This window comes from Lepisosteus oculatus, chromosome 3 (genome assembly GCF_040954835.1).
Source record: "Lepisosteus oculatus isolate fLepOcu1 chromosome 3, fLepOcu1.hap2, whole genome shotgun sequence".
NCBI classification, from domain to species: Eukaryota; Metazoa; Chordata; class Actinopteri; order Semionotiformes; family Lepisosteidae; genus Lepisosteus; species Lepisosteus oculatus.
In genome coordinates, this window is record NC_090698.1 from 40,244,695 (window position 1) to 40,258,557 (window position 13,863).

General features: G+C 37.6%; 2 protein-coding genes across 3 annotated transcripts in view; one reads left to right on the top strand and one right to left on the bottom strand.

Annotated features, from left to right (window-relative positions):
* Nucleotides 1-1,257, bottom strand: part of npr3 (natriuretic peptide receptor 3) — a 35,429-nt gene extending 34,172 nt beyond the window's left edge. For both annotated transcript variants that reach the window (XM_015365371.2, XM_015365365.2), the window contains exon 1: nucleotides 251-1,257. In XM_015365371.2, the coding sequence (XP_015220857.1) occupies nucleotides 251-989 (739 nt within the window). In that variant the 5' untranslated portion in view covers nucleotides 990-1,257. The remainder of the gene's footprint in view (nucleotides 1-250) is intronic.
* A 104-nt stretch (nucleotides 1,258-1,361) lies between these two features.
* Nucleotides 1,362-13,863, top strand: part of arid3c (AT rich interactive domain 3C (BRIGHT-like)) — a 176,424-nt gene continuing 163,922 nt past the window's right edge. The window contains exons 1-2 of the mRNA XM_069187159.1: nucleotides 1,362-1,496; nucleotides 12,890-12,944. The gene's annotated coding sequence lies outside the window, so the exon portion shown is untranslated. The remainder of the gene's footprint in view (nucleotides 1,497-12,889; nucleotides 12,945-13,863) is intronic.

Consider the following 13,863-nt stretch of genomic DNA (forward strand, 5'->3'; position numbering starts at 1 on the left):
GCTAAAACACTTTCACATTGTGTATCAATATACCATGTACTGTACATTAATTCATTACCATGGAGATTCAATGGCTCCGGCAATTTTGGCCGCACAGTTCTTAGTTACTTATCTGATATTCTGTATATTTTATTGGCCTTAAAACAGTAAAAGTACACCCAGGACTAACTAGACGACTATTCAGTTATCCTGAAGAACATTTTCTTTTGCTAATATTTAATGTATCTTAAACAATAAAGGGGCGTACTACCTTCGTTGGCGTAGATCGACCTGATTATCTCGTCAACATCCACTCCCCCTTTGGAGTTAAAGGATACAGGCAATAGATGATGTACCTCCGATTCCGAATTAAGAACTTCGTGGACCCCCTCCATTGTGAAGTAACAGTTCCGCTCTTCTTTGTCATCATCATAGATAAGAACTGCGTTCTTCCAGCTGAAATAGTTAAACATTGCAGAGAATGTCTTCGCCATTTTTAAATAAGAAGGGGAAACTCTGGTCAGGTGCGTGTATTCCTTTAGTTTATCGCTGAAGCCTGTTGCTAAAGCACCTGCCGAAATCACTGGGATGTTCCAGTGGGATGCCATCCTTATCACCTGTGCTGCAGCGTACTCGCAAACGGGACCAAGAATCAAATCTGGCTTCTTCTTCAAAGACCTATCCACAAGGCTGAAGAGGGCTTCATTGCCACAGTTTGAGTCCTCATAGTGGACTTTAAAAATGAGTCCCGGAAGAAGCCGTTCATCAGTGCTGATCCGCTGCAATGCATATTCTATTGCTGGTTTTACTCTTGGGATGGCGAACATGTATGCGCTGTCTTTTGGCAAAGTAACTAAGACTTCAATTACACTGTCTTCATTCTGTGCACTTGTCTTGACAGGTATTAAGATTAGCCATAAGTATAGGCAGCATGACAGCAAGCATGGCATATTGGCACCTTTGACGGGTATTACGTTTCCTATATTGATATAATTTAAAAACTCTACCATTTTTTTTTTACTTTTCGGCTTTCCGATATTATTTCTTTAAATTGACAAACTCTCAGAGAAATTAAGATTTTCGTCTTAAAACTTTTAAGAAGTTTCTTTTTTTTTTTTCAAAAGGTAGCGAATCTGTGATATGAGGGATCCTGCACTTTAAATCTTCTGAAACCGTCTCAACTTGGTTTTAAAAATCCCCTTCTGTTTCCCTTACTAATAGTTCTGTTTCCCTAATAATTCCTGTTGTTTAAATATGGTAACTGCCCAGCCTGTTACCACACAGAGAGTGGCTTCGGGGAGGAATTTTGAAGCATCTTTTCAGTCTTACTCCTGCGTCATTCTTAAATACTCCACCTCCTTCTTAAAGCCGCAGCTACCGCTTTCAAACCACGCACGTTCAAAGATAAGTTTAAAAAACTTTTTTTTCGAACAAAATGTCTTGATGCTGGTAACAGTATACACTATAACAGCTACAGTACACCGTGCGACGTTGTTTGACAAGTCTGAAAATGAAATGTAAGTAAAAACACAAATTTAATTGGTACTTGTAACACATAGTTATGACAATAGTGATGTCAGGACTGGGTTCAGTTGTACTATTAAAATATCTTTGATTTTCAAGTAACTGCATAAAACACTAAGATTTTGTTTTTCAAAAATACTGCTGAAACCCCCGGCTACAGTATAACATGTAATAACATGCCCTCTTCAGCACCAAAAAGCATTCAACAATAGTGATCACTGAATAGTTACAGTATATCCTTAGAATTTGACTTAAAAATCAGGTAACCTTTTTAATATTAGCTTTTCATCATAACTTCAATTTGAAAGAAAACGCACAAGCACCTTACATATTCATTTACCTAACATATTATGTTTAGGTTAAAGCTGGGTGTACTGAGCAACGTGTGAATGCGTGATCACTTCTTTCAAGTATTTTCTATAGATGGACATCCATCTTAAAAAGAAGACGAAGGTAGAAAGTTAATCAAATTAAATTATCAGGAATTTGGCTAAAGTATTAATTTTTAAATGAATTAATAAGAATTTCAACAGGTATTTAGATGTATTTTTAAACTATTATGGCAATTATATTTCTTGCTTTTTATTTATGTATTTAATGTATTTGAATTACATTTTTCGATTTAGTAAAGACGACTGTTCATGACCCTTATGGGATTGCGACGTTTTTTAAAAAACGAATGGTTTTCATTTAGGAAGAAATTGCATTGCACAAAAATACAATATTGGAATGTATTTTGAAATGTATTTTTCTTTGATTTGTGCATTAATACATTAGGGGGTATTTAAGTTTTACTCTTTTATGTTTTAATGACTTAACGTTATTAACAACAATACCATAATCAATCAGCGCGTTCTCTTGACCGTTCTTTGCGATGTTAAATTCGGAAAAAAAGGTTAAATTGTATTGAAACGCTTTTGCAGACTGCCCTCTGTTGGTGAATCGTCTGCATGAATAATTATCCTGAAATGCTACATAATGTACGTCTCTAGAATTGTGTTTCGTCTGAGAGAATGATGAAACAAATGTCTGTTCAATTAGAGTTGCAATTAGAGAACATACAATCTGTTAGATCTTGCCCAAATGCGTTCACAATGATAAAAAGTGGTATAATTCATTTTGGCATGGTGTGTGCTTTTTTGACTAACGCGTATCAATAACAAAATATTGTATAATACCTGCTTAGGTTATCATATTACGAACAAAAAAGAACCACGCGATTATCTATTCTCATTAGGTTAGGAAAAAAATATTAGCAACAGTCAATGGTTATACCGATTTTAAATCTAAATATACTGTAAGAATGTAAGAAATTTAGACGCATAATCCAAACGGCATTAAGTGAAAGTGTGATCACAAACATTTTGTTGTATTACCCTTCCATTGTATCATGCATTCAAATAGAAATCAAAGTAGTTCATTTTTCTTTCTCTATTATCTCTATAAAATATATTTAATAGGAAATAAACTATATAAAAAGACTAATGTTTAGATGATTTACAGACAGTATTAGTGTCCCTGGGACAGTGGCAGTGTCCCTGTAAAAATAATTCAAATTTGATTTCAGAGAAATGTAAACCTAGTATTTCCCACCTGTTCAGCAAAATAAATGATCCAGATGTGTGAAGAGCACAAAATAACCCAAATACCAGCAATTTTAAGCCTCCATTATTGTTTTATTCAGCTTAACAAATATACCAAATGAATGTTGTGCTTGTCAGTATTAATTGTCTTTGAAATTACATGAGTGGTGGCTGTTTCATGGTTGTTTCTAATAACTGCTGGCAGGTGTAACAGTGAATCAGGCTTAGTGCATTAGGAAACACAACAGGTATGAACGACCTTGGGAAAGAGGCATTTGATTTGAAGTTGTCATTTCCATTGTGTGTTAAGAATCAATGGAAATTACAAAGGAGATCATCACTATCGTAATGCAAATTACTTTAGCCAGTTATATTTTAAAGCAGTAATTCTGTCCTTTTGCCCGTATTTAACAACAGATTTTAATATTACTATTGACTTCATGTTAAATAAAGTTGCATAGTTTAAAGGGAAAAAATATTTTTTGGTTTAACTTTTATAATTCTAATTAGAATTATATCTCTTTTAGTGATATAATTACTACATTTAATATACTTAATATGATTCTTAATACTTCACATGGATTTTAAAGTTCTGATGACTTTCACATTCTGGTGTTTAACTACAACAAATTCCCAATCAGTATTCATCATAGTATCATGCTGTCATAATAAAAATGCTATTTTGGTTTTAACATTTTGTTGTTTACACTTTATACAGCATTTGAAAAGGGATTTTCTTCATTTTGTACTTGGAGAACCTGCTTATGTGCAAATAAGTCAGTCAGCACTGACCTCTAATATTTTAAAGGCTATACTGCAAGGTGACAGAGAAAAGTGCTTGGCTATATTTAAAGCAGTATAGGCGGCTGAGGGACTGAAAAATGCCACACTGAACTCAGTAAAACTAGCAAACATTATTTTCAGACTGGTTTTATAAAATGCTCTCGGTGGCTAGTGTAATTTACCTGCTTATAAAGTACCCCTGCAGTTTTGCAATTTTGAGCACATTTAAAACCATTAATGGATTAAGGGAGCAATAATTCATTTTTGGCTAAATCTGTTACACAGATCTTCACTGAATGCGTCTTTAGTAGTCATTTATCCCCTTCTAATTACATGAATGAGGCAATTTGGAATATTACGCAATTACTGATTTATTCCAAAATAAAATAAGATATTAGGTACTTTGTTACTTTAATTTCAGGTGGCATACAGCCATGGGTGGAGTTTCTATTGCCTTTAACGTAATCACTTAAAAGAAGGATAAATATTTCTCATTTTGTTGACCAGAATGGTAGAGAGAACAGATTTCTTTATGCACTTTTTTTTTCTAATACAACCTTGAAACAGTCTGCTTGTATAGTTCTTAATATCACTCTTCAGAACTACTTTTATACCCTTTCGGTTTTGCGAAGTTGTGTGTTTGGATTTTTTTATAAACCTGGAAACAGACAGCAGGTTGTTCTTTGGTTTGTTAATCTAATAAAATGGACCAGTTTATGAGCCCTGCTCTTTTACATCTATTAAAGTGCTAACGTAATTGAAGCCATCTGTCTGTTTGAGCGAAAGGGGTGTGTTTTACGTTAATGCTTTTAATACAAATTTATTATCCTTCACTCTTGGTCTGCAAAGTCATGGTTTCCAGTAGCCGGTGAATATTAATCAACAGTACCATTCTGTCCTGTTCAGGAAATGTGCATGTGAATGACAGCATTGACCTGCTCTTGCCTCTCTGCTTGTGGTTTTCTTTAATTAACACAAGACTGACTACTCTTTTTCAACTTTAAAAAATGCATATCCATCTTTCACATTTTTGTAAATGAACTTAACTGAAGAAGTGCCACCTGCTATTCCAATCATGTATTTTTTGCTGTTTTGGTGCAGCTGTGTATACTCTCAGGATACAAAGCAAAACCATTAAGACAGTTTTCCAAAACACATTTGAAAAGCACAATAATATGTGTAAACACAGATATTGTGTTATAAGTAATATAATTTGAGATGGTATAAAATTGATCCACTTGGGGATTTCTTCCCCAAACACAGACATCTTTCCAATGAACAAAAAACTAAAAACATCATGAGAGAAAATGGCATGGATATGCATTTATTTATCTTTATTCCACATTCTAAATATTTAACAATGGTATAATGGGTGAAAAGGAAGGATAATTATATAAACACAGGTTCAGTGGGGTAGAATAAGGTCATCCCATACCAGAATTAGTGGGAGAGGGTGGTAGATGGAAACAAGATCAGGGTCCTTGTTAAAACCTCATTCCCAGAAAGCTGGAGGGAATGACGTGTAGTCACCTGATCGAAAGATGTAGGTCAATTGAAACTCAGGTAAAGAGCACTGTTTTTTTTTTCATTTCTGTATGTGTTTGAGTGTCTGGTAACCAAGATCTGCTTATTAAATTATAAAAGTTATACAGTATGCCACATATGGAGTAGAATGTGGGCATGGGTTGCAGTCTTAGGGAGTAGCGCACCCCAATGGCTATTCAGCAATAGTGCAAGGGAATTTTCTTTTAAAAATGATCAAAATAAACAAGAAAATGCTGGATTTGTTGGGGTGAAATGTGGACTTGAGTGTTTCAAGGACTCCATTCTGGCTAAAGATAGAGGGCAGGAAAGAATTTTCTCCAGCCTGCTAAATGTGAAAAAGAAACTTTTGGAACTTGCTGGACTTTCTGAAGACAATGGAAAATTTTCTGAAGGAGACCTTAAAATGATGGACTCCCTCGATGGCATGACAGAGGTGGTCTGGAAAATGATAGCCTGGAAGCAAGAACAAAAGAAATTTGCACTACAGGGTGCACTATGCACCCAACAGCCTTCATTGAGACAGAAATAGAAAAGGGAAGGATGTGGTATGTGAAGAACATGATCTGGAAGTCCAGGATAGGGGAAGACAGGAGTTTACTACTATACAAAATGGTCTACAGCTGAAAGCCTGAGAAAAAGAAATCAGAAAATAGTCAGATAGATATAGTCAAAATCCTGGAAAGCTACAAAGAGCTGGAACTTGACAGATAGCTGAGGAAGTCTGAACAGGAGCTGCATCCAAGTAAAACTCAAAAAGGTCAAGAAAGAGTTGATTAGTTCTTCGCCAAGAAACAGTTCAGGATGTTCATTGCAGAGGTGGAAATTAAGGATTGGTGGGCACTGGTGGAGAGTCTTCAATCCCAGCTCATCCAGGCCATTTCTGAGAAGAAATTCTCTCAATTCTTTCTTTAGGGACCAAGCTGGAGGCCAGCCAGAGGATAGAAATAGAAAACAAGAACTACGTTTTTAATATTGAAAATGAGATTCTCCAACACATAAGAGAAAGTTGGACAAAAAAAGATCAAAACCTATGATCTTATCATGACAAGCTAGGGACAAGCGAAGGATTGGCATCCAGTAAAGAAACAAAGAGAAGCAAAACCTTTTGAGATATTTTTCCCTCAGATATTTATAGAAGAAGCACTGGTTGCAGGCGTTCAAACAGAAATCCCATTTAATCTCAGCCAGACTGCCACAGAATTACTGCTCCTGAGGGTGAAACTAAATTCAGAAGATGAGCATCAGAATAAATGCAGATTGTGAGGAGTATGCGGTTGTTCTGGGAGAAAATGAAGGCATGCTGAAGAACCTTTGGAGAAAATTGGACCTGGAATAGAGACTTAAAATAGCTTACGCTGAAATATTGGCACGGCTAAAGGGCTTGTTATCAGAGTTTGTGAACCACCTGGAAATGGTCAAGCTAAATGCCAAGCAACAGAGTGAGGAACTGGTTTTGGTCCAGCAGCATCTGAGAGAGATGAAGAAGCAGATGCAGATAGGAATTGGAGAAACATGCAGCTATGTCAGTCATATTCTTAGCTGAATCAATCCCTAGCAGATCTGAGGTTTACCAGGGTGCAGCTGGCACAGAACAAGCACTCCTAGAGACAGAAATGACCAGTCCACTGCTGGTGCAGTTTTGCAGAATGGATACAAAAATGATACAAAAGGAAGGCCCTGTTTGAATAAATGATGGACCAAGAAGAAAGAGGATGTTGCTTAATGGGCAATGAAAAGGTTATCAGTCTCCCAAAAGCCCCGCCACCAAAGAACAGAGTTAATAAACTGACAGATAGCATAAAGATGTGTTCCTACAGAGGACTATAAGAAAAGAAGACTGGCTACTGATGACTTGATAGAAGTCTGTAATTGGGCAGCCAATTGAGGAAGCAGAACTGCTAGTGATTCCAAAATCAGTAAAAGAGGAAGAAGCTGAGAAGGAAAAAGAGGGGCTGCTGAGGCATCTCAAAAGCCCAGAAGGGGAGCACTTTCAGAGCCACAGAGGGAGAGAAAGTTGCTGCCTCTGGTATCGCCATGGCCACAGAGAAGGTATGGCTGCCACCAAGGTTCCAAGACAAGGAAATACAATGGATGCGTGACCTTGGAGGGGGAAGCTGTGCAATTGATCTATCTTCTGTTTTCTGCCATCAAATGGGGGTAGATATGGATGTGGAGTGTCTGAACTTCATTTGGTTTGGAGGAGAGAGTAAGAGGGTGGTAGATGGAAATAAGCTGTGGTTTCCCCACGATTTCTGGTGAATGACCTGCCATCCTCAGTCAACTGACAAATTGGTGGTTGGGTGATATTTTAAAACTAGGAAGCAGAGGATTCCAGTGGACCCTCAACCTAAGCTCTCTAGGGGAAGAGCAGAGCCTCTGTTACTGTATATATTCAATTAGAGGGAGAACAGTACACGGAAGCATTTGATTTTTTGAAAGACTGATTTGGGATTTCTGTATCCTGTAAGCAGATTAGTTGTCCAGTGGTATTCAAAGAGAGGACACTTAAGAAGTGTAGCTTGAGCTACACTGAGAGGTGAGAACTAGGGTTTTTTGTTTGTTTCCATTACTGTATAAATAAAGCACAAGTTTTTTTTAGCTTTACAGCTGTGATTTTACATGATTTACCAAGACCCCACAATGAAAAGGTCTAAGTCTTAGCACTGTGCTGTCAGTAAAGATAACGTCCATACTAGGGTACAGTGTCTGATCATTCTAGAGCCATGATTATCATAGTATTTAGCAAGTGAGAGCATACAAGAGCCCACCTGGATGGGACACTAATCCATTACATGCAATTCCTCAAGCTGTGATCCCCACTTGTACAGCTGGGTAAAATAGAGGAACTGTCAAATGGTTGAACCCATAACCTGTCCTTTTTTAGTCCAGAAGCTTACCCATTGCTCTAAGCCACCCTGTATCATTGTACCATACTGCATAAGTATTTTATTAACCAGTTTAAATTATACCTAATGAGATTGAGTAAAATAAAGAAACCAGAGGTTTCTTGGTGACCCAGCACACATCAGTGAAAATGGAGCAAGGTATAGGGATTGCCAAAGCACTTCTACAATGAGGTGTTTTACTACTTACATCCATCCATTTTCTTACCTTTTTATCCATGCAGTATTAAGCTTGCAGTGGTGGGAATTTAATATTTGTTATCTTTTTAATGAGTATCAAAATCTCCTTTTTAATGTTAGTGGTGAACCTGAAGTTAGTGTCTTGCTGTTATCATGTTGTTGTTGTTGTTGTTGTTGTTGTTGTTGTTGTTGTTGTTGTTGTTGTTGTTGTTGTTGTTGTTGTTGTTGTTGTTGTTGTTATTATTATTATTATTATTAATAATAATAATTACTGTTTTTAGCTGTGAGTGAAGATAATGTGAAAACAGGGGTCTACTTTTTAATTTAAACAAAATAGGCTTTGCTAAATAAAACATTTCCCCTTGTTTTACAAACCAAACTAAAACATTGTGTGAAGAAACTTGGACTTTCTCCGTTTTTTTGTTTGTAATTGTAAAACAAGTGATAAGAAAGATGATAGAATTTTATTGTATATTAATATTAATTTAAAAAATTAAAGCACAGTAACAAACTATATAGAAATTATATTAAAAATATCTAATCAGTTACACAAAATGGTAGGAAAACGTCACGGCAATACACTTGAGAGATTAAGTAAACTGTACTAGGCAGTTTATTGTAAAATAAATTACAATATCCTGCGATTCTTTAAAGGCTAAGAAATACCAGCAGTCCTAGGGGCTCATAGACAATCACAGGGGAAACACACATACTAGGGGAGAAATACAACACAAACTATTTCTTAAGTAAACAATAAACAATCTTCAACCACATCCTTTCCAACTATTTGCATAAGTCGGCCAAAGTCCAAGTTCTAGGCTGCCGGTCACTGTAGTGATCACTATAGCTTGGTCCAAGAAATCCTGCCACTACACAAGGGGTCAACAAGCGGGCTTTCTACCATACTGACCGCAGGGTTGAAAAGAGGTATCTGGGAGAAGAAATTTGTTTGCAATCTATGCCTTTAAAGCCTTTGCCTACAAACAAGAGTTAAAGGAGATTACAAGAAAAATTTGTGATAAAAGGGGAGGAATGGTACACTAAGAATCCAAAGCAGGGAGTTGTGTTAATTATGTAAGTTATGAAAGAGCTACATCTGTGTACTCTCATAATAACAAATTCAATAACACAGATCACATCCACCCTCCTCAGCATTCACTTGGTGCAAGGTGAAATCACGCTATAGACTTACAACTGCCATGATGGCAGAGTAGTTAGTAGTGCCCCACACAGCACTGGAGCCCTGGGTTCAATTCTCAACCTAGGGTGCTGTGTTTATCGAGTTTGTCTTCTGTGATCACATGGTTTTCCTCTAGATGTTCCAGTTTTGCCCTACAGTGTAAAGACATATCGGTAGATTAATGGACTTCTGGGAAGATTGGCCCTGGTGTGTGTACATGTCTGTGTGTGCTTTGCAATGCACTGGTGTCCTGTCTGGGATATACTGTATCCCATCTTGTGCCTGGTGCTTGCCAGTATAGGCTGAAGCTCCCCTGTAATTCTGAATGGGATGAAGCGGTTAGAAAATGGATGGAAAATGGACTTACAGCCATGTGTTCATGGGAGTTCATATTTCAGAACATATTTAACATTAACAAGAGGTCTGAGTCAATGCTTTTGACAGGCGAATAAATTAAAAATCACAATCTGCAGTTTTATTTTTAAATATACATTAATAAGTTATTAAGCACAAAGCTTGAAACAAACTGAAAACAGCTGTAATGCAGAGTATAACATAGAAGGAAACTCTGCTTGAGGAAAAACAATTTCCCTGTTTCACCAAAAACATTATTTAATAGAAGAAAGAAGTATGAGTCATGTGGCAATGAATGTAGAAAGGTCAAGGGAAAAAAGATGAACTGATTAAAATTCCTATTGCTATTTCTGACTATGTGTGATTATAGTGTGAATATTTCTTCCAAGAACAAAGCAACGTGAAAAACAGAAATGCATTCTTTCTCATTTATTGTGGTGTAGAAATATGGGAATCACACGTCAGCAAACTCCGTCAGCAAAACAATGAATTGCATAAGATGTTTGCTACTCACACTACAAACAAAAAAGGGAAAGAATTCCATACACATGAAATAAATTATTTTTTCTGCAATGTACTCGTACATTTGGTAGATATTTACCTGCCTCTATTTTTCATACACTATCTTCTTATCCTTCAGGATTATTTTCTGTACATGTAAAAAATATGTTCAATAGAATTGCTTAAGGTATTCATAAGATTGATCAATACATCAATACACAATAATTGTGTGTGCAATTTTTTATTTGTCTCCCACTTAAAGAACTTGCAAAAATAAATAGAATGATCCTAAACCGAGTGTCTCTTTGGGGTTTTAAAATAATAAACATAAAATGTACAATTTGCAATGTTTGGCTGCCTAATCTTTTATGAATTTAAGGATGAATACTGACACTGGCTGGATTAAGAATCGAGATTTTACACTTCCTGGGGTAACATTGTCATGAGGAAATTCAACAGTAGTATTTTTGAATTTGTCATATATAATCATGATTTCAAAATCAAGGAGAAAGTTGTAAATAAATCAGCAAGAAAAACATAACAATAATATTTAACAAAGACCATTTAGAAGAGTCTATGTAAACTTATTTGCTACCATTCTTCACCATGAGCAGTGGTTAGGGCTCTGGGTTGATAACGGAAAGGTTGTGCTGTACCTCTGAGCATGGTCAGAGTCACTGATTATTTCAATGTTGTTTCAGTAAAACACCTAGCAGCCTAAACAGGTGCAAATGTACTATAAGACTTTTTGGATAAAAACATCAGACCAGTATATAGATAATAAGACCATTTTTTCCAGCAAATAATACAAATGCTATTATTGCTGCTTCGGATGCTGCTAAATTAGGATTAGTTGTATTGTGTAAAATAAATCTGTCATGCTCGTTGCTGTGGATGAGTCACCTATCATTCTGCACTGGTTGCTGTGGCATAGTCTTGTACCATCTGGAGACAGTAGTTCACCACATCCGCCTCAGGTGGTTCAAGACTACATAAACTGTGATCTGACAGTGCTCATCACCAAGATGGATGTCCTTGATGCACCTACAGGGAAACCACTACCCATCGTCCTGCCTATCGTGCTGTTGGAGCTGCTCTCATAGTGCTGAAGGAGGCTGTGTGGGAATTGCCAGCATCCTATTCCATCTCCCTTAACACCTCGCCTGACAACTTGCTGTTCCCTCCCTCTGCCAGGATTGTAGTGCTGTGGCATTTCTTGCTCTTGGGTACTCCGGGTCTTTTTGTGATTGTCTCCCGTTCTCTCAATGCCCCTCTTCTGCTGCATGATTTCTAAGTTGGGAGCACAGTTGATTTTCTGTTTAGCCCTCACAGTTCACCTTTTAAGGAGGGGGTACTGTCATGCTTGTCTCTGCAAATAAGAGGGCGAGCTAGTATTCACAAAGTAGCTGGCCACACTCACACTAAACTGTCACTCTGTGCCGGTTACCATGGTAAATAGTTACAGAAGTCTTGCACCGCCAGGAGACAATTATTCACCTCGCCCACCTAGGCTGTTTAGGGCTACATTTTGCTATGTTTCAAGCTTCGCCCCGAGTTTCTGCTTTGTTTGTTTCCTGAATTCCCGACAGTGCTTCTCCCAGACTTCAATCTCTGGATACTCCTCTGGCTCTGGCACTGGCACTGTGTTTTGATCTGTTTACAGCTCTAGACTCTGTTTGCCTTTACCACACTAACCTGTGCTGCACCTGTGCTGCTGCTGTCTGTCTCCACTGCTGGCTGAAAACACCGTACTGCTTAAACATGCTTACACATGCTGCTGGTTACCTGTTTGCAGGTGTTTCTCTGCTTGCTCTTGGGTCCATTTTACAAAATTGTGTTACTCTTTTACTATCTTCAGCAGTGACACATTACAAAATCTGAATACGTTTCTCTAAATAAAGGGCGGTGCTGGACTCAGGAGGGGATCAGCTAAAGCCCTGCACCACCAAACCTCCCTCTGTCCCACTCAACTTCACTCTCCAGGTGAACATCATTGGCCCCCCGCAGCGCATCTTGGTGCCTCCCCAATAAACAGTAATAAATGAAGACTATAACTCCATGCAATCCTTCCTTGCCCACAGTGCTGGATTTCCCATTAGGCACTGTAGACGCTAGGCATGAAATGCTAAGGGACTACGAAGGACAGAAACACTAGAGACTAACAAAAAATGATGTGCTTGCGATCTATTCTAAGTGCTCCAAATCAATAATCATACGCTATCTAGTGGCTGTTCTAGAAATTAGAAGTATCGAAGTGATGGTCGCTCGACTCAATCCATCAATCACATGGTTTAGTATTAGGATAGGGCATCATCTCACTTGACGTAATTCAATTGGCGTTTACCCCTCTTTTTCAGAGTGAAAGTGCCTAGGGCCTACGAACACCAAAATCCGACCCTGCTTGCACAGAGGGTAAGCTCTTTGTGGGAGAATGCTCCCAGATACCTACATTTGCATGTGAGCCCTTATCCCCCCTCCCGTAACATTTACATATTGGCCATAACCAGCAGGACAACCCAGTTCTAGTTGTGCACTGTGTATGAGATGTAACTTTGCAAAAAGAAAATGGTGTCATTCAAATAATTTAGATGAGACCACTGCTCTGATTTTCTACTTGGGATCCATTCTGTTCTTTCCCTGATTAATCTAGCTCATCCTTGAGGGGCGCGATAGACCTTACTGCAATCTCCTCTGTTACAAGTTAACATAACACACAAAGTAGATACATGGCATACATCCCAGTAGCTCACTTGAAGCAGGTGGGCTCAGTCCATCCATGCATCAACAATAATGAAGCTGCTACTCTGGTTGTTAATCAAACACCTGAACCAGTTCCTCCACACCCCAGCAAGCTCGAATTACAACTGCACCAAGCTCTTTGTTCCTTAGGAACATGCTATAACTTGCTTTTATTGAATCACTCAAAGAATGTGGCATTCATCTTATCTGAAACCTGCTTATCTGAAACCTGCTTCTCCACTTTAATCAGTAATTTAAAACTTAAATTTAAGTTCTATTCAACTGTCATTTAACATCTATTCCCACATTAAGCCACATATTGGAACAGCAGTGCTGTCTCAGGTACAGTATATTTATATTGCTCTGGCATAGTTAAGCATCCTATCAATTCTAGTAAACTGTAAATAGTATGGTGCAAATTATAGGTTTTACATGGAAATTAAAAAGCAGTTGTGCTAATCAAGAATGTTTTCTACATTTCCTCTATCCTTGATAGGGTAAATCTAGCTCAGGAAACAAGCTGTGATGATCAGTGAACAGGGCGCCTGTAAGCAACACCTTTTTTCTCACAATGGACAAAGAACATGTAGTC